At 37.6% G+C, this 20,511-nt stretch overlaps 1 protein-coding gene across 2 annotated transcripts in view; it reads right to left on the bottom strand.

Annotated features, from left to right (window-relative positions):
• Positions 1-20,511, bottom strand: part of RERG (RAS like estrogen regulated growth inhibitor) — a 122,848-nt gene that overhangs the window by 15,103 nt on the left and 87,234 nt on the right. Inside the window, exon 2 of one of the 2 annotated variants that reach the window (XM_028119841.2) lies at positions 3,333-3,389. The exons of the other annotated variant lie outside the window; for it this stretch is intronic. Within the exon in view, the coding sequence (XP_027975642.1) occupies positions 3,333-3,389 (57 nt within the window). The remainder of the gene's footprint in view (positions 1-3,332; positions 3,390-20,511) is intronic. 2 annotated transcript variants of the gene reach the window in all.

A 20,511-nucleotide genomic window follows, 5' to 3' on the forward strand; every position in this document is an offset into this window, starting at 1 on the left:
ATTTGCTATCATAGTAGCAAACATTTCCTTCATAGATTTAACTTGGAGCAGTAGATATTCCAATTTTAATATGTTGAATGGTGTTCATAGTCTTCAGCTTCTCAGGGAGCAATAATTCTGTCACAGGTTGAAAACACTGCACCATTAAGAAACTTTTTCCCCTTCCTTTCTTTTATTGAAGTATAATTAACATACAGTGTTATAGTATGCCCCATGTTTTTTGAGGAAGGCTCTGAATTCAGAGTTCAAGGCTGGTTTTTGCAAATATGCCACTTAGCTTTTTAATGGTGGCTTTCCTTTTCGGTGGTAGTTTTGAAACTCTATGATAGTATGAAGTCAAGCCCAGGAAATTCTTGATTCATCTTGAATCAAATAGATGGGAGGGTGCCTGGGTGGCTCAGTCGTTAAGGAGCTGCCTTCGGCTCAGGTGATGATCCCAGGGTCCTGGGATCAAGCTCTGCATCAGGCCCCCTGCTCAGCGAGTAGCCTGCTTCTCCTGCTTCCACTCCCCCTGCTTGTGTTCCCTCTCCTGCTGTCTCTCTATCAAATAAATAAATAAAAAAAATCTTAAAAAAAATAGACGGGGAACCCCTGTAGGGTAAAATATTGGTGACTTCTAGCGTGCATGCGCGCAAACACACACACACACCAGTTTCGAGGGTGAGTTAATGAAACCCTCACCTGGAAGTGAGTCATACACCTGATACTCTTGAAGTCTGATCAACGCTCTTGTTGCTTAGCAGCAGTAATCCTTTTAGAACGGTACAGTACAAGGTCACTCAATAAAGTTTCATTGTTCTTAATGAAGGAAGCCTGTATTATAAATAACTGATGCAGGCAGATTTCTATTAACAGCAGTTGTTTTTCAGAAGGAATAAAACAAAAGGGACAATAAAACAAAAAGGAATAAAACTGATTAAAAATAGTAACATTGGTTACTGGACCATATTCAGAGAGGTAAAAAAATATGAGATCATTCTTTCTAAGCTTCATCTTTTTGTTGAGATATACTGGGATTGCTAAGTAAAATCAGGATTTTTCTACTCAACTCCCCATAAACCATTAAGATTCTCAGGAACTTTGTAAAGCTTAGATAAGTAATAAAAATATAAGAGGAGAGTATTTACGTGAAACAAACAATAGAAAGTAAATGATTTTTTAAAACCAAGTGCATTTTTGATCCAAATATATCATCTTAAGATTAGATTGTGGCTATGTTAAAAACATGTTAAAAATTTTTGATGCGGGCGCCTGGGTGGCTCAGTCGTTAAGCGTCTGCCTTCGGCTCAGGTCATGATCCTAGGGTCCTGGGATCGAGTCCCACATCAGGCTCCCTGCTCGGCAGGAGACCTGCTTCTCCCTCTCCCACTCCCCCTGCTTGTGTTCCTGCTCTCGCTGTGTCTCTCTCTGTCAAATAAATAAATAAAATCTTTAAAAAAATTTTTTTGATGCTGAAAAACTATTTAAAAGCAAAACCAGGGACACCTTGGTGGCTCAGTTGGTTAAGTATCTGTCTTCAGCTTAGGTCATGGTCCCAGAGTCCTGGGATCAAGTCCCACATCCCCACATATGGCTCCCTGCTCAGCGGGGGAGCCTGCTTCTCCCTCTCTCTCTGCCCCTCCCTCTGCTTATACTCTCTCTTTCTCTCTGTCAAATAAATAAAATCTTTTAAAAAATAAAAGCAAAAACAGAGAAGTAAAGATTAATAAATGTAGAGACATGCTATTAGATTTTAAAAAACTGTATACCATAAAGATGTGAATCTTCTCAGAGTAATTTACAGTTTTAATGCAATTCCAATCAAAATCATGTCATGTTATGATAGAGTTTTAAAAATTGGCCTGCAAGAATAAACTAGAAATACTAGCCAAGGTAATTGTGTAGAAAGTTAAAGAAGGAGGACTTTCTCTACTGTGTGTCAAAATGTTCCAGAGAGCACAATTATCAAAAGAATGTGGTACTGGTGGTGGATATAAAAGGCAAATCTAGAGTTGCATCCCAGTGTAAATGATCCGATGTATTAAAAAAAAAAAAAAACAGCTTTGGAAGTAGGGGGGAAAAGAGGAGACTATTTAAGAAATAGTAGCAGGACAATTTGTCAACTATTTGGGAACACTGTTGGATCTTCAGTCTATACTTCTCACAAAAATAAGTCCCAGATAGGTTAAAAAGTTATAAATTAAATAAACTATAAGATCAATCTGTATTCACGTCTTTGTTTAGTTTTTCTTCATAGTACTTATCACTATTTAACATCTATTTGTTTATTAACTCTTCTATCTTTACTAGACTGTTAGCTCAAAAAAGCCAGAGGCTTTTTCTTTCTGTCTGTTGATTTATCCTCAGCACCTGGAATAATCTGACACATAGGAGGCATTTAATAATATTTGTTGACTGAATGAATAAAAGCAATGAAAAGAGGCACAAGAGGGAAGAAATCTCCCTTTTAACCTGAATGTATGTAAGCTTGAAGTCATAACTGAACCAAACGAAATGAAATTTTTTTAAAAAGGGAATAATCTTTGCCCATTTCATTATTCTGAGTAAGGCCAACTCAGCCTGGACTCTGTGCCTAGTAATGAAACGATGAATGCATGTTTCTCCCTCCTCCTCTGGATTCAAAGTTGTTGCCCTTTACAAACCAGCTGGGGTTCCTGAAGCATAAAGAACAAAAACTCAAAAGGATTAATTTGGAATAAAATTTGAAGCTTAAATTAGAACCCATGGATTGTCAGCATTGTTTTGAGGATGATGACTAAATAGGTATCTAATAAGTACTCTGTTTTGGACTACTTAAAAAGCCTGATGATTGCTTCATACATCAATATTATGCTGCTTTCAAGACCCACAGACACCAATTTTTGTTGCATCTTTTTTCTTTTTTTAAATAGGCTTTAATCAAACTCATTGGAGAGAAATATAGTTTATTCTTATGTTTTCCCAAAATCAGTATTTGGAAGGTTGATTTTCTTGGAATACTCCCCTCAGCATGCCAGTCTCTTCCACACCAGGTTAGCCTGGGCCACTGTGTCGTCCTTCTTCCACTAGAATGATGCTACATTTCCTGATGCGAGGGCATCGTGTTGTACCCACTTCCTTCTTGGCTCTGGTTTAACCTGATTTCTTCCTCTATGCATGAAAATTCTGCATGGTCCTAAGCACAGACAGCCTGAGAACATGTCCAGCTTCTTTAGGAACTTCTTTGTATGATTTGATAAGGCACTCCCCAAACAGCTGGTAGGTGCTTCAAAATGTTGCAACAGAAAATGTCATTGTCTCTTTTGGGTCATAAACTCTGACTGGAAAGGAGGAGGAAACAAAATCTGACCTACCAAGAGTGGGATCATATTCCCAGATGAACCGTTTGGTCAGGAATCTCACTACAAGAGCTGTGGAAAAAAAAAAAAGAGCAACATTTCAAACAAATTTGTTAATTTCCTTATAGTTCTTATCCTTGTACGGAAAGAGAAATAGCCCAGACAACTATAGGGCTTTACATTTCTTGGCATATAAACCCAATGCATTTATTTATGTTTGTTCAGGTACTTTTTCAATTCATATGGTGGCCTAAAAACTGGTATAATGTTTTAATGGTGCATTAATCAACAAGTTAGATTTATTCCTTTAGTTACAGGGTTAAAACAAACAAAAGACATCACAATGTGAAAATGCTCACATGTAACATTTTTAGCAAAACAATGAATTTGGATATAAAGTATCACAAAAGAGGTGTCTAAAGTTTGAATATTGGTAAACAATTAACAACAGTGAGTTGAAAACATGGTGATTTTAACTGTAATGAAAAGATCACTAGCTGGTAGTTTGTATTATCAAAAAAAAAACAGGTATGTAAGGGGCGCCTGGATGGCTCAGTCGGTTAAGCATCTGACTCTTGATTTCCAGTCGGGTCATGATCTCAGGGTTGTGAGATCGAGCCCCGTCTGGGGCTCCACGGTCAGTGGGGAGTCTGCTTGAGATTCTCTCCCTCTGCCCCTCCCCCACCCATGTGCACACACATGCTCTCTCTAAATAAAGAAATAAAATCTTTAAAAAAACCCAGATATTTAAAATTATGGATTTTATTAGTGACTCATTAAAGCTCATCAAAGGTGACACTGATGAAATAGTACAGTCAGAGGTAGGGTCTGGAACCATGTGAAACAGTACTTGCACGATCTTCTCAACCCTTATTTCATCCCTATGAGGCAGATACTATGATTGTTCCCATTTTTCAAATAAGGAAACTGAGGCTCTGAACGCTCAACAGATTTCACTGAGCTCACTTAGCTAGTTAGTGACCAAGTCAGGACTTGAGCCCAAGCAGTCTGTTTCCAAAGCCTGTGATTTATCCATTGTTCTCAACTTACATTCAAGGCTGGGCCATCCAGATATGACTTGACTGGAAGCCGGGGACAGAAGGGGAACTGCGTAATGCGTGGGCTCCACTATTCTTAAAACCAGTGGGACACATGTTCAACATTTTCCCATAGGTGTCTTGAAAATAGCAGCTTTTAACCTTCTTAAAAATATTCTTTTGGAAAGGGGTGTCACAGACACTTTGAAAATGGAACGAAAGCTTGGAATTTTCTCCCTGGTAAAGTGTATGTACACACATTTTGGCAGATAATTTCAGCAGGCTAATGAGCCCTCTGAAGACCTTCAGCAGTCTTCCTGGGATCCCACCGACCCTCACTAGGGATTCAATGTCTATCATATTCTATAGTTTAAAAATATCTATTATTAGAGTATTTTTATTTTTTACCAAAATTCCCTGTATACAGTAGGCTAAAGATACTCCTTGAAGAAATACAACTAGTTAGTTGGAAGTTGCTATCAGTCTGTCCTTTGTTGCCACTGTAGGATCAACAGAAGTATATCGCCCCTACCATAGTGTCTTATGAGACTGTGAGAGATCACGGTGCAAATTGCAATGAGAACCTCATAAAACAGACCACAAACATATGCGGCTTGGCTGGAGAATGAAGTAGCAATGTTCTTTCTAATTACAGAGTGTGAGTCTGAATTGAAGCCAAATATTTGCATGCCTAAAGTAGCAAGGCCACTGACCCTATAATACTTCCCACAGTGAGTGTACTTGTGGTTTTATCTACAATTTTCAGAGTCTGTCACTGTTCACTCTCTTGAGAATGCATTTGTTTTTTTTTTGCGTTTAAGAAGTGGTAAGCAGTGGACATATTTTCCTGTTTTTAAATTAGCATGTTAGTAAACACAATTGCCAACAGTATTCAGAGTTCACCTTTTGTTAGAGTATGTAGGTTTTTTTTTAAGGATTTTATTTATTTATTTGACAGAGAGAGACACAAGTGAAAGAGGGAACACAAGCAGGGGGAGCGGGAGAGGGAGAAGCAGGCTTCCCGCAGAGCAGGGAGCCCGATGAGGGGCTCAATCCCAGGACCCTGGGATCATGACCTGAGCCGAAGGCAGACGCCTAATGACTGAGCCACCCAGGCGCCCCTAGAGTATGTAGTTTTAACTCTAAAAGTTTCACCCTGAAAATACATTTATCAGGCATCTTTAAGCAGTAAGGTAGGAAAATTAATAAAGGTTCACATAATTGAAGTTTGAACTTCCCCAATTCTAAAACCATTTAAAGTTCAATTATTTCTCAAAGAAATCTTTCTAAAATGTATTTGACACTCCATCGTTTTTCAAAACTGAGTATACTGAATAAAACTGAATCATTTTAAAATGTCCCGATCTTAGTTAACAACCTGGATTAGCGTCCTGTGCAGTTACTCAGTAGTACTTCGAGAAGCCATAGAATGGTTGAGGCAACACAACTCTAGAATGCTAGGGCTTTAAATAGTTTAGCTTTTGAATATACATATTCATACACACATACGCATACCTTTTTTCCTCCCTCAAATACCATGGCTTTCTCTTTTTTGTTTTTGAAAGATTTTTTTAAAAATGTATTTATTTGAGAGAGAGAGAGCATGCACGAGCAGGGGGGAGGGGCAGAAGGAGAGGGAGAGGGAGAAGCAGACTCCCCGCTGAGTAGGGAGTCTGACCTGGGGCTCCATCCCAGGACCCCAGGACAATGACCTGAGCCAAAAGGCAGACACTTAACCAACTGAGCCACCCAGGCACCCCTGGCTTTCTCTTTTTGCTACAGTCACTGAGACCTAAGACCACCTCCAATAACCAACCCATCTGTATGTCTCCTTTGTTACTTTTATTATTCCAAAGACCGTTGAGCCATATTAACAAGCTTGTTAGAATTTTTTCTCATATTAGAGTAAAGTAGCTCTGGGGTTGGATTCTAAGGAAGCTGTTCTACGAATATACACAGGATTCTCGTGACCTTCGAGATGTCATGCTTGTTGTTGAGAAGTTGTTCCTGCTTACTGCTGGGTTATTGGCTCAGGTTCAGAGAGGCAACTTCCAATGGGGCAATGTTACTGGGCTTTATCAATGAACTCAATCTAAACATTCTTAATATTTTTTAAGAGATGCACATTATTATAGGATGGTTATTTTAACAATAGGATCATACTTTTTAAAAAAAATCAGTCTATTTTTTTAAAGATTTATTTATTTATTTGAGACAGAGAGCACGAGCAGAGGGAGAGGGAGACAAGCAGTCTCCCCACTGAGTGGGGAGTCTGATGCAGGGGTCAATCCCAGGACCCTGAGATAATGACCTGAGCTGAAGTCAAGAGTCGGATTCGTAACCGACTGAGCTACCCAGGCGCCCGGAATTCAGTTTATTTCAAATGCAGTAAAAAAACATCAAAACCACATTGAAAAATCGATATGCCTTTTGTTTATTCTTAAAAGATGTGCTTTTATCTCTCTCACACACAGATTATTCATGGAAAAGACAAATGCATTGTCTATATTTTTAAGTTTTCAAAAATATTTTAATTTAAAATTATTTTTTAAAATATTTTATTTATTTATTTATTTGAGAGAGAGAATGAGGGACAGAGAGCACAAGAGGGAAGAGGGTCACAGGGAGAAGCAGACTCCCCACTCAGCAGGGAGCCCGATGCAGCACTCGATCCCAGGACTCCAGGATCATGACCTGAGCCGAAGGCAGTCGCTCAACCAACTGAGCCACCCAGGCACCCTAATTTAAAATTATTAAAGAATGAAAATAACTTTACATCTGTGGAAGTGGTATCTGTTAAAGGTTCTATTATTTACATTGTGTCTGAGGTGCTTACTGACATTCACCATTTACTGAGGGAACCATAAAACCTTAGTAGTATTTACCCACAAATTTGATTATAATTTTATTAGGAAATATAACTTTTGCAGGGGATATATCTTGCCATGTCTCCCCCACTCTGCCACTACCATTCACATCACATGGTTTCACCCGTCAACGATAATACAGTTGCTTCCTCAGTGCGGTCCCTCCTTCAGCTGCACCCCAACAACTCCCTCAAACTATTCTTCACGCAGCAGCCAATGTCTCTGTTAAAACTTAAACCACCTCATGCCACATCTTTTCCTCAAATTCTCCCTGACCTCATCTCATTGAATAAATATTTATCGAGTGTCTACTCTGTATCGGGTTCTGTTTTAGGGGTTTGGAATAATCTAGCAAACAATTCAAAGATCTCTGACCTTACCGAGCTTCTCTTCTCCTAGGTAGGAGGAGACAGATAAAAAATAAAAAGAAGAAAGAAGAAATATAATACATTAGAGGTGATAAGTGCTATGGGATAAAAAAAAGTAGAACAAGATAAGGGGATTTGGCATTGGGGGGGTGAAGGTGTAAGAGTTATTATTTAAGATAGGGTGACCAGCATAACCCTCATTGAAAAGGTGGTGTAAGAAACAGATGAGAGACGATCCCTGGGGGGAACAGTGTTTGAAGGAGAGGGGATAGCCAACGCAAAGGCCCTAACGCAGGAACGTGTGCTTGATATGGTCAGGAAACAACAAACAAGCCAGTGTGGCTAAATCAGAATGAGGAATAATGAGTATAGTAGGAGATGAGGTCATTTCCGGCCACTCTCCTAGCCATGAGTTCCATAAATCTACTACTACTTCTACTAGTGTTAATATCAACACGACCACCACCACTAATAATAATAATAATAAAAACAACTGAAATGCTATTTTATTATTATTATTATTATTTTACTTGATTCTTTAGAATGTATGTTCGTGAGTGCATTGCATTTGTTTAATTTATCACTGTCTTCTAGTATCTGGAACAGTGTCTGGCACATAGTAGACTGCAAAATACCCGTGGAATAGATGAAAAGGATACATCAATCCATGTCACACCTCACTCGTCTTAGCATAAGCAGGCATTGAGAGAAGCAGGAGCACAAACAATGCAAGAGAATTCACAACAGAACCATGCCACGTTTCCATAGCTTTTGCTTGAAAGGTTATATAAAATCACTGAAATGCCTTCTAACGGGTATTTCATAGTCCTTCTACAAATTATACTTCTGTAGTTTATTTACTTGGTTAATGCAAAATTGATTTAATTTTCTTTTGAATACCTTTCCTCTCCATCCCAACTACCCTGAGCAAAGGTTTTCTTTCGAGGTAAAATGGTGGCATTTGTAACATTTACTTTTGCTAGCAGGCTGATGTAAGACCTTGTTTTTCCTGAAGTTTTGAGGTCTGACATATTTTATTGGTTGCAGGTAAGTTTCTGCCTTCTGAAATATCTTATTTTCTTCCCATTGCCTTGAAAACCTACCTTTCCACTAAATAAGCCAAACATGTCTAAAAGTTAATCTAGAGAAGAGCATTTTGCTGAATATATTACCTACTTGAATAATTCTTCATTATATGTGGTTTATTTTTTATATTACTGGAACCGAATTTCATGATTATCTATGAAACCTGGTTTCTAACAAAATGGAAAATTCACTAAGTAGAGTTTAATCCAAGGAAATATTATTTGAAGTGACATCAATGTAATAATTCAATAGGATAATATTTCATTTATAAGCAAATGCTAAAAGGCAACATTTCTACATTAAAATAGTTATGCCATTTTAAAAAAGTAACAAGTCTGGGCTAGTTATTCAAAAGAATTTCTGATGTCATTATCAAGATGAGGAAAACATCAAAAGTACCAACTGTAATGATCAAAATAATATTTTAAAATGAAATTTGATTGGATGTGATCTGTACAGCAAATCAACTTTTAGAAAGAAATGAATTTTTCAAGGTAAATGAAAACTAACACACATGATAGTCTTAAAAAATTTTTTAAAATATACTCAGGAGAGATTCCGACAGACCTTTCCAATGTTATTTTTTAGGCTCATAGTCTTAAAACAATTCTTGTGATGCCACTATTTTTCACTTATATGGTTTATGAAATAACATGAAATAACCTGATTAACATTGTTTATAATACAATTGTTTTATAGAGCCCTAAGCATGTATGACCTCCTAAATATTTGTGATTATTGTTCTCTATAGGTCTCTTAAAGAAGTATCCTTAATGTAATAATCTAGTCCTTTTGTCTGAAGGGAACTTTCCTGACTGATGTGTATTGAATGCTCTAACATTTAAAGCAGTTTCCAATGACCTGTCCTCTTCAAACTTCGGCTTTCTCATCTATAATATATAGCAATACCACCCTGTGGCTCAGAGTTGATTCCCTTGCTTCCCCTGATCCTCATACACCTTTGCAACCTGAATTTCAATCACTTCCTGTAGCACTCCTGATGCTTACATCGGTCCTCCAGATTGCTTGTGCTACTTAATATCATGCACGTTCCTCTCTTCAGGCATCTAATCATGTTGTTCCTGCTGCCCTGAAGGTCTTTATCCAACTAATAAAATCCTAATTATCCTTCTAAATCTAGTTCAAATATAACCTCCTTTGTGAAACCTTTCCTTTCGTTCTGTATCAATTAGCTATTGCTGTTGAACAAATATATCCCCAAACTCAGCAGCATGCAACAATGAGCATTTATTATGGGAAAATTATAATGTGCTTATGGAACTATGGTCAACTGATTGTTCTGGAAAAAGCCAGCTAATGGTGTTTAAAATGGCCAGTTCAGATTTTTTTGGGATAGGAAAAGAATTTCTGTTTCAATTAAGAGTAGTTCAAAGAACACTGTTCTCTCTCTCTTTTTTTTTTTTAAGATTTTATTTATTTAGTTGAAAGACTGAAAGAGAGAGAGAGAGCACGAGCAGGGGGAGCAGCAGAGGGAGAAGGAGAAGCAGACTCCCCACTGAGCAGGGAGCCCGACGTGGGGCTGGGTCCCAGGACCCCGGGATCATGACTTGAGCTGAAGGCAGATGCTTAACTGACTGAGCCACAAAGGCGCCCCAAAGAACACTGTTCTTCACCCGAATTCCTCCTGAATTCTGCCTATAATCCTGGTTCACACACCTGGTGAAAATCATTGATTTAATATATGCTCAAACCTGGTGCTTGTTTTCTCCTACATTCATAACATAATGAAAAGCTATTATGAATATGTATTAAGTGATGTGTATGGTTTTCATTCTGAAACCTGCAGGACCTTCATAAAAAATACATAGTTACTTTTAAGTTGTAAAAACTTATCTCAAAGTGTAGCTTTGAGATAGTCTTTAATGACTTTCCACAGACAGTCTGCTAAGTTCAGAACAATTATGTTGCAAAGAGTTTCAATTATTCTGTGAAAAACAAACAACTATTTTTGTTATGGGGAAAGAAGGCAAATGTGGATAATACTAGCACAATCATAGTCCACGATGGGTTGTGAGTATACTCACAGCTTGTTATCCAAGTCATTTTTCTATTTTTCTTTACATTTTTCAATGTTTAATAGAATTCTTAAAGCTTGAAAATTACGTGAAGACATTATAATAAACGTGCACAGTATCCTAAATTGAAACTTCTCAAAATCAGGCTGCAGAGTAGCTCTTTTCCCTGCTTCTCCCCCTTTCCGTTACAGAATTTACAGTGTAATTACTTGGCCCGCAGAGAACAGGAGGCAGTGGGGTGTCATCCCAAGCCCACATGGGTGGCCAAATCAACATTAAATGGCTTTCAGTTTGAAGTTTATGAACTATAGGTAAAATGTCGCAATAAATAAAGTATTTGAAAAATAATAAAAAAAAAAAGAGAAGGATGAGAGAGTTTCATACCACTTGGGAACTGTTTTCTCGCTAAACACATCAATTTAAGCAATATCATAAAAATTGGGAAAGCATTTAAAAATAAACGCAGTATTGTTAGTATTGCTATCCACCTTCATTTAGTGAGTGTGCGCTGTTAGGTCAGGTGCTATGTGCTCTCTTTATATACACAGTTAGTTGATCCTTGAACAACACAGGTTTGAACTGTGTGGGTCCATTTTTATGCACACTTTTTCTTTTCTTTTCTTTTTTTAAGATTTTATTTATTTGACCGAGAGAGAAAGCGAGCACAAGCAAGGGGAGCAGCAGACCTAGGGAGAAGCAGACTCCCCGCTGAGCACGAAGCCCGATATGGGGCTCGATCCCAGGACCCTGGGATCATGACCTGAGCCGAAGGCAGCCGCTTAACTGAGCCACCCAGGCACCCCAATATATGCACATTGTTTTTTCAATAAATACAGTACAGTACTATAAATATATTTTCTTTTCCTCATGATTTTTCTTTTTTTTTTTAAAGATTTTATTTATTTATTTGAGAGAGAGAGAATGAGAGACAGAGAGCACGAGAGGGAAGAGGGTCAGAGGGAGAAGCAGACTCCCTGCTGAGCAGGGAGCCCGATGTGGGACTCGATCCCGGGACTCCAGGATCATGACCTGAGCCGAAGGCAGTCGCTTAACCAACTGAGCCACCCAGGTGCCCCTCCTCATGATTTTTCTAATAATATTTTCTTTTCTCTAGTTTACTTTATTGTAAGAATACAATATCTAATACATAACATACAAAATATGTGTTCATTGACTATTAATGGTATTGGTAAAGCTTCTGGTCAACAGTAAGCTATTACTTAAGTTTTGGGGGAGTCAAAAGTTAAACATGGATTTTCAACTGCACGGGAGGTTGGTATCCTTCACCCCTGCATTTTTCAAGGGCCAACTGTACGTCTTTACCCTTCGTTGCCCTATAGCACAGAATATATGTATCTGTGGGCATCAGTGAAGAAATTGAAGCTCAGATTATTTACATTTCTTCCTGAAATACATGCCCACCTTTCAATGCCTCACCCTCATTTAGTGGAATCCCCTTTCTACAGATCAGGAATTTGTCATCAGACAGCTGATGAGTCCTGCTGATGTACTCCTCAATGGCTACTAAACTCTTATTTGGAAAAATTTGGGGATGAAAATTATATGTACGTTACATATAGGGTGCATTTTGAAGAAAATATGTTGTGTAGTCACAAACACCGCTTTCGATGCAAAAGAAAATAATTAAAACCCTGGTACAAAATAAACCCTGAAATGTCTCTAGGAAAAAAGTGACTTTCCAGACATAAGCTCCTGAACATTCATGAGTTTCTTTTATTTTCTCCATATGGAGCACTAACACTGTTCTTCTCATTCTGTAATCCATGGTGTATAAAAACATACACAAGACAATGTAGTCATCCTTATGATACGATTTTGCTTCATTCTTTTAAAGTCATTGACTGTTTCTCTAAGGTGTCTTTTAGAGTTCATTATTATTATTTTAAATAAAATGCAGAGATCTTAACTTCTTTTGGGCACTCCATAACTATTTTCAGGCTCATTTCTTTTTTTTTTTTTAAGATTTTATTTATTTAACAGAGAGAGAGAGAGAGAGCGAGGGCAGGAACACAAGCAGGAGGAGTGGGAGAGGGAGAAGCAGGCTTCCCACTGAGCAGGGAGCCTGATGTGGGGCTCAATCCCAGGACCCTGGGATCATGACCTGAGCTGAAGGCAGACGCTCAACGACTGAGCCAGCCAGGCGCCCTCATTTCTTTTTTAAAACTTTGCACCCTTGCAAGTCCAAAAAAGCTAAACCTAGTCAGCATATTAAGTAGGTGATATAGAACTAAATCAAAGAAAGAAGAAAAGAAAGAGGTACTTAGAATGGAATAGACTCATCGACGGAGTTACAATTCATCACAAAGCATTTCTTTTTTTTTTCCCACTGTTCAAAATTTATTTGGTATTTTACTTGGTCTGACACTTAGGATAGTTGGTTGCATTGTCTTTTTACATTATATGGCCATGTACACTATATTCTGACATACGTGGTACACAAAATAAGATCCTTTAGGACAGTTAGGCACAATACATGCAATACTGAATTTAGACATTGGATCCCAGGATGTCATCACATAGCATTTCTATCTGTGGTTAAGTAGTGAAGCACCACCTCCCCTTTAAAGTCTTCCCTGGCCTTCTCAAGCCATGAATCACTACCTTTCGGCCATCAAATTGTCATGTGTTTCTTCTCTGTTGTAAAACATGTACAGTTGTCTTGTAAACATGAATTTACATTCCTGTATGTCTTACAGATTCTGAGGTTGTAGATTAAGCCTTGTTCATCTTCATCTCCAGTGGCTGGCACACTACCCAGTACATGACATGTGCTCAGTAAATATTTGAGAAATAAATGAGAAAACAATAAAAAACTAGATAAATTACTTGGCTCCCATATTACCAGTGTACTCAGTCTATACTCCAGGGTGTCTTTATTATTTAAAAACACGTTCTTTAAAGTAACTTCCATTGAATATATATCACCACTTCTCAATTCAGATGTCCATTGCAAACCTGATGGACTGAGAAGGCAGGATCCACCATGCCTCTTCTCCTCAGCCAGAGAAGAACCATGATCCCCGATCTCATACTAATAGCAGCCTTAGGTTTAACTCCAACACTGCAGTGGTAAAAAGCTTCACAGAAGTAAAAATAAGCAAACTTACAAAAATAGAGGGAATTGTACTAGTTGTGGAGATAGTTTATCGATGAATAAATTTGTGGAGACTCCATTTATTAATGATATTAGTTGTTGGATTAAAAGTGTATATACTCTTCAAAAATATCTTTAGGGAGGTTTTAGTTATGTTTTAACTAAAAACATGAATGGGAATTCTGGAACGCTAAATATCAGAAGGGGAGTTTGTATTGAATCCTGGCTACAAGCTTATTTATTTCTGAAAACATGCTTAAAGGTAGGAATTAATATTTCTATTTTACATGTAAGAAACCTGAACTGAAAAGTAAATAAACTTGTGTATTTTACAAAGCAGTGAAGTGACAGACTGAGATTAAACCCAGGTTTGTTTACTTTAAACCTTCAATACACACCACTGTATTTTAATATTTCTATGGGTATGATATAATTCTGAATGGTTGACATTGTTTTCCAGATGAGCATGCTTCTTATGGAGAGGCATGCTTTGAAAAAGCACATTTTTTTGTTCATCACTAGATTTCTTCATCCTTAGTGGAGGGAATATCCATGACCAGAAACCATGGCAACACAGAAAGAGAATATGAATTTCAAAAAGGAAACTCTTATATAGATATGATTTTTGTTTTTCTCTTGAGCAGATCCTTAAGGATGCAGCAAAGGAGGAAAAGAAGTGTATAATGATACAGACGTAAAGTAGAATGTGATAAGCAACTGTTTCCTTAGTGGTTTCCTCAGACACTAGCAAGTTCATTCTTTCAACAACAAAAAAACAGAAAGTCAGGAACCATTTTAGTCAATGAAGGAAACAGGGAAGAAAATAAGATTCAGTTTCTATTCTTGAGGAGATGAGAGTCTGTGGCTTTGCGTGTTTCAGGAAAAATAAAAAGATCCACGGGTAGAATATTATCTAATTTAAGTCCTGTTATGATGTCTGGGTAAAAGAAAGAAAGCCAGATGGAGATGAGTCCAACCGACTTTAGTGCCTCAGAGAAAAAGAAAAAAAAAAAAAACAAAAAACACTTGTGTTTTCTGGAAGACAGAATGTAACAGACAAAATCCACATAGTATGTATAAAGCATCAAGCCTATAACTGCTTCTTTTCCATCTTAGAGACAGCAAACTAGAAGGTTTACCTAAAAGATAAGAGGAAGTTCAGTTTCACCTTCTTCCCTTTATCACCTAGACTTCTATCACCCTCCTGTTAAATCAAGACTCAAAAAAAAAAAAAAAGACTCAAATCTCCCTATTCCCCCACCTCCTGGGTCCAATACTTCTGGTCCTTCATACCTTATTCCTGGGTCTTTCCTCAACCACCAACCCTCAAATTTATGTTTTTCTTTTTAGCAGTCCTCTCTTTTCTTGATTACACTAGCCTCCTCTAAGAAACATGGGCCATTGTGCCTAAAATCAAAGTCAGCTACGGAGATCTCAGCACTGAGCCTTGGTCTAGTAAGGTCATGTCGTGTGGAGGCCAGGACAGCTCTTTGAAGTTTTGGCTTAACAACTGTCAGTGATAGCTGAGACCAAGAATGCATAGTTTGGAATCTCAGGACCCATAGCGGGAAGGAGCTAAAAGCCCTTTCTGAACTATGGAGCTGGACTAAAAAGGAAATGTCAAAAAACTCCAGCAAACTGTGTGATTTAAAATGTCAGATCTTAAGGAGAGGGGCTCAGAGCGAAGACAGGTACACGGAATTCAGATTTCAGAAATACTGATATCTAAATTTAATAATTTTCAAGTGCTTATTCCTTTGGCTCTCTCATTAATTCTTTCACTTCTCCCTACTCCCCTATGAGTTCTACACACATCCATTTAATCAATAAATATTTATTGAGCACTGTGCTAGGCACCAAAGAAAGCAAGACGGAAAGGATTCCCTAAGCAGGATATTAGAAATGACTTCATATTAGAGCTGAATTTTGAGCTGGGTCTTGGATGAGTTGAAGCTTGCAAATAAGGAAGAGCATTTCAAGCAAAGAGGAATGGCCAAAGACCTAGACATGGAAGAGCCTGGTTTAGTTAGGAAACACATGTGGTTCAGGGTAGGTTGAGGGGTGTGAGGGTAGAGCTACGTGGAGGGTAGGTTGCGAGGTTCTTCAGAAACTGGACTAGGAAGGTGCCCATATGTCACCTTGAAGAGCTTGGATTTTACTCTGAAGCCTATGAACAAACAGTGACCTGAGTAGGGGGATGGCTCAATATGAACTGGTTACCTATAGAAATTGTTCATTGATTAGCTGTAGAGAGTGAGGCAGAGAAATCAGTCCATATGGAATAAAAGTCTGGGGTAGCATTATTATTTGAGGCAGAATATAATGAGGAAATGATACAAGAGCAAGTGAGAAGAAAAAAAGCAAGTGAGGTTAGGCTTGAACATGTTGCACATGAGACATTAATGAGAACATCCAGATAGAGAAGTTCCTTCCATCCACCCATCCATCCATCCTCTAGCCTTCCATTCACCTACTCATCTAACAGACATTCAAAATATATTCTTTAAATATCTCTCATGTCCCAGACACTGCTTGACACTATCATGTAGGCCGCTGACATCCCACTCCTGAAGCTGGAGGAAGTGATCTTTGCCACAGTGACACTTTGGTAGTGACTAGTAAATGCAATGGGCATGGATAAGATGTCCCACGTAGGTAGTTTAAAGTAGGAAAAGAGGATTTAACACAAAACCCTATAGTCAGCCTTATCTCATGGTGATCTTTTTTGCTTCCTATGTTTTCCCCCACCCCAGCTCCTCAAAATTTCTAGCTAAACTACAAAAATTAACAGATCAAGCCAAGGGACAAAAATTTGCTCATATAGCTGTAGTTTCTGAAGCAGTCCATCTCCCACTCCCACCTCCCTGCTGCCCCTTGCTCTACTCCCTATGAAGGTCAAAATAATTTGACAAAAAAACCCTTAAGCCATATAAAAACATAGAGATGGAGTAATTTAATGGAAATTTAAAGTTAATGCAATATAAAAGGGAGTACTTTTATAATGCCACAAGTTAAAATGAGAAGTAAATTAGTTCCAGATGGGTGTCTAGGGGGTGCTTTTAAATTATTAGGTTTAAGCCTGAAAATTTTGACTTGTACTGCATTCTGACAAAAATATCACTCTGAGAGAGAGTTACAGAATAAACGTCAGTCCTCTTCACAAGGAATTTCTTAAAGATAAATGGTATAATCTTCAAGAAGTGTGAGGCAAACACTTGTCTCTGAAAACCTACTCTGGGAGTCTAGCTTCAGTGCATTCCAAGTCCTAAGAATTAGTAAGGTAAGGGTTAATTTGATATGATAACTGGGTTTTAGGATGACAAATGAGAATGGGAAAAATGGTAGAACCATGACTTGTCATTCCTAACAAGTCTGATAGGGAGCAGAGGTTAGGGGATGCTTATAAAGAACGTAAAATCAAAAAGGTTTTGTTTTAAATTTAAAAATTAACTTGTATGCCTGAATAACAATAAATTCTTCCTGAATTTAAACTTAAAGTAGAAATAAGAGGAATTAAACTTGGGATATGGTAATAAACTGATTTGGCTTTGTCTTTTTGTTTGCATAAAGGTTAATAAACCTAAAGCTATAGATTCCGTGCCCAAGAATTCAAGCCAGTTTTATATAAGTTGAAAATTATTATTCATTTTAACTATAAGTGATGCTTAAGAATTAAATTACTGGGGCACCTGGGTGGCTCAGTCGGTTAAGCGTCTGCCTTCAGCTCAGGTCATGATTCTGAGGTCCTAGGATCGAGCCCCACGTTGGGCTCTTTGCTCAGTGGGGAGCCTGCTTCTCCCTCTGCCTGCCGCTCCCGCTGCTTGTGTGTTCACTCTCTCTGTCAAATAAATAAGTAAAATCTTTTTTTAAAAAAAGAATTAAATTACTAAGGGCACCTAGATGGCCTGGTGGGTTAAGCATCCGACTCTTGATTTCAGCTCAGGTCATGATCTCAGGGTCAGGGGATCAAGCCCCACTGGGCTCTGCACTGGGTGTGGAGCCTGTTTAAGACTCTCTCTCTCACCCTCTGCTCCTCCCTCCCTCTCCCCTACCTTGCTTGCACGCTTTCTCTCTAATAAAAAAGTAAATAAATAAGTTGCTCTATTTTTCGAACCAGAGTTTTTAACTTAATAGTTTGTAATTTTTTATGTTTTTTATTAAAAATAATAGTTTGTACCAAGACATTATATTTAAACAGAATTATCTGCACTGTATTGTGTATTTTTCTAAATTTTCAAGGAATTTGAATATAAAATGTGTATTTTTTAACTTTCACTTTTTTCTGAAAGAGGAAATACATATAGTGTTAATATCTGAATTCTTCCTATGCTTATTTTGTTTGAGCATGTGAGAAACTGGCAACTGAAAACATTTGGACTTTGTTCGGACATAAAAGTAATTCAGAGTCACTAAGTATTCCAGAGAAGCAGAGGAATATCTCATATAATCCCCTTCTTTTATAAAGAACCAGGGAGCTTACCAGTTACTCTGCTCCTACATGCCCTCTGCCCCAGACTCAAGTTTGCTTCCTGCCTATATGGGCATGTATAGATTTAATAGGCTGTGGCTATGACTCTAGCCCAGAAGGGGTTACCTCTAGCAATAGGGTGTTTCCATTTGCAGCCCTAACACCAATCCTACTGCTATCTTTATAGCCTCATTAAACAAAACCAAAAAAATGGGAACTTAAAAAGTCACAATGTGTATGGAGAACTAGAGAGGAATTGTGAGAGACTGGGCTAGAAAATTACTCCTGTTCTGAAAAGTTGATAAGCCAAACGAAGAAATTTCAAATTATGCTTACAATGATGAGAAGCCATCAAATTATTATAAACACAAAGATGCCCTGATTATCTTTTTGTTTTATCAGGGACACTGCCTTTCAGTGCCAAGATGAACAAGGGGGATGCAGGCAAGTCTGGAGACAGGAGAACCAAAAAGGGAGCAGGTCCAGTACTAGGAGAGAAAAAAAAGCATGAAACCAGATGGCTCCTCCTTCACTCCTATCCACTAGTCAATGTGTCAAGTCATCATTGGGATTATACAGTATGTAGCCTTTTCAGTCTGACTTCTTTCACTTAGCAATAGGCATTTAAGTTTTTTCTATTTCATGTCCTGGCTCAAGAACTTGTTTCTGTTTCTTGCTGAGTAATCCATTGTATACCACAGTTTGTTTATCTGGTCAGCAACTGAAGAACATCTTAGAGGCTTCCAATTTTTGGCAATTATGTTTTGGTTGTAACCATTCATACGAGGGCATTTATGTAGACATAAGTTATCAGATAGTTGGGTAAATATGTAGGAGCACAATTGCTGGATTATGATAAGATTATATTTAACTTTATAAGAAACTGCAAAACTGTTTTCAAAGTGGCTGTACCATTCTGCATTTCCACTAATAATGAATGAGAGTTCCTGTTGCTCTCTATTTTTGAAAGCATTTAATACTGTCCATTTTGTTTTGATTTTTAAAAATTTTTTGCCAAATAGGTGTGCATTATTATCTCTTTGTTGATTTGTTTATATGTTTGCTGCAATTCTCTAATGATACATGATATTGATAATCTTGTCATTTGATTTTTTTGCCATCCATATATCTTCTTTAGTAAGGTGTCTGTTCAGATCTTTGGCCCATTTTTAAAAAAACAGATCAGTTATTTTTTAAATCAGTTTTAGATGTTCTGCCTATTTATCCCTTCCTCCCTCATAAAACCTGGCAATCACTAATCTTTTTCTTGTCTCCGTAGTTTTGCCTTTTTCCAGAATGTTAAATAGTTGGATGCATAGAATATGTAGCCTTCTCAGGTGGCATTTTTCACTTAGTAATACACACTTACGGTTTTACCATGTCTTTTCATGGCTTTATATAGCATTTCCTTTTTGTACTGAATACTATTCCATTGTCTGGATGTAGCACAGTTTATTTATCCATTCAGTTATTTAAGGACATGTTGGTTGCTCCCAAATTTTGGCAATTTTGAGTAAAGTGGCTATAAACATTCACGTGCAGGTTTTTGTATGGACATAGGTTTTTAATTCACCAGGGGAAACACACACCTAAGGAGTGTGACTGCTGGATTGTATTGTAAGAGTATGTTTAGTTTTGTAAGAAACCATCAAACTATCTTCTAAAGTAGCTGCACCATTTTGCATTCCCACCAATAGTGAATGAGAGTTCCTGTTGCTCCACATCCACATCAGCATTTGGTGTTGTCAGTGTTTTGATTTTGTCCATTCTAATAGTGTGTAATGGTATCTCATTGTTGTTTGCATTTTCAGTTCTGTAATGACAGATGATGTGCAACATCTTTTTATATACTCATTTGGCATCTGTATATCTTCTTTGGTGAGGTATCTATTCAGATTGTTTTTTATAACTGGGTTATTTTTCTTATTTTTGAGTTTTAAAAGTTCTTTGTATATTCTGGATAATTGTTCCATATCAAAATATCTTTTGCAAATATTTTCTTCCAGTCTGTGGCTTTTCTTTTTGTCCTCTTGACAGTGTGTTTCTCAGAGCAGAAGTTTTTAATTTTGAAGAAGTTTGGTTTATCAGTTATATCTTTTATGGATCATGCCCTTGGTGGTATACCTAAAAAGTCACTGTGCTATCCTAGGTCACCTAATTTTTCTCTTGCATTATCTTCTATGACTTTCATAGTTTTGTATTTTGTATTGAGGTCTA

Source organism: Eumetopias jubatus, unplaced genomic scaffold (assembly GCF_037043125.1).
Source record: "Eumetopias jubatus isolate StellerSeaLion01/CBP00866 unplaced genomic scaffold, mEumJub1_p1.0 scaffold_8, whole genome shotgun sequence".
Taxonomy (NCBI): Eukaryota; Metazoa; Chordata; class Mammalia; order Carnivora; family Otariidae; genus Eumetopias; species Eumetopias jubatus.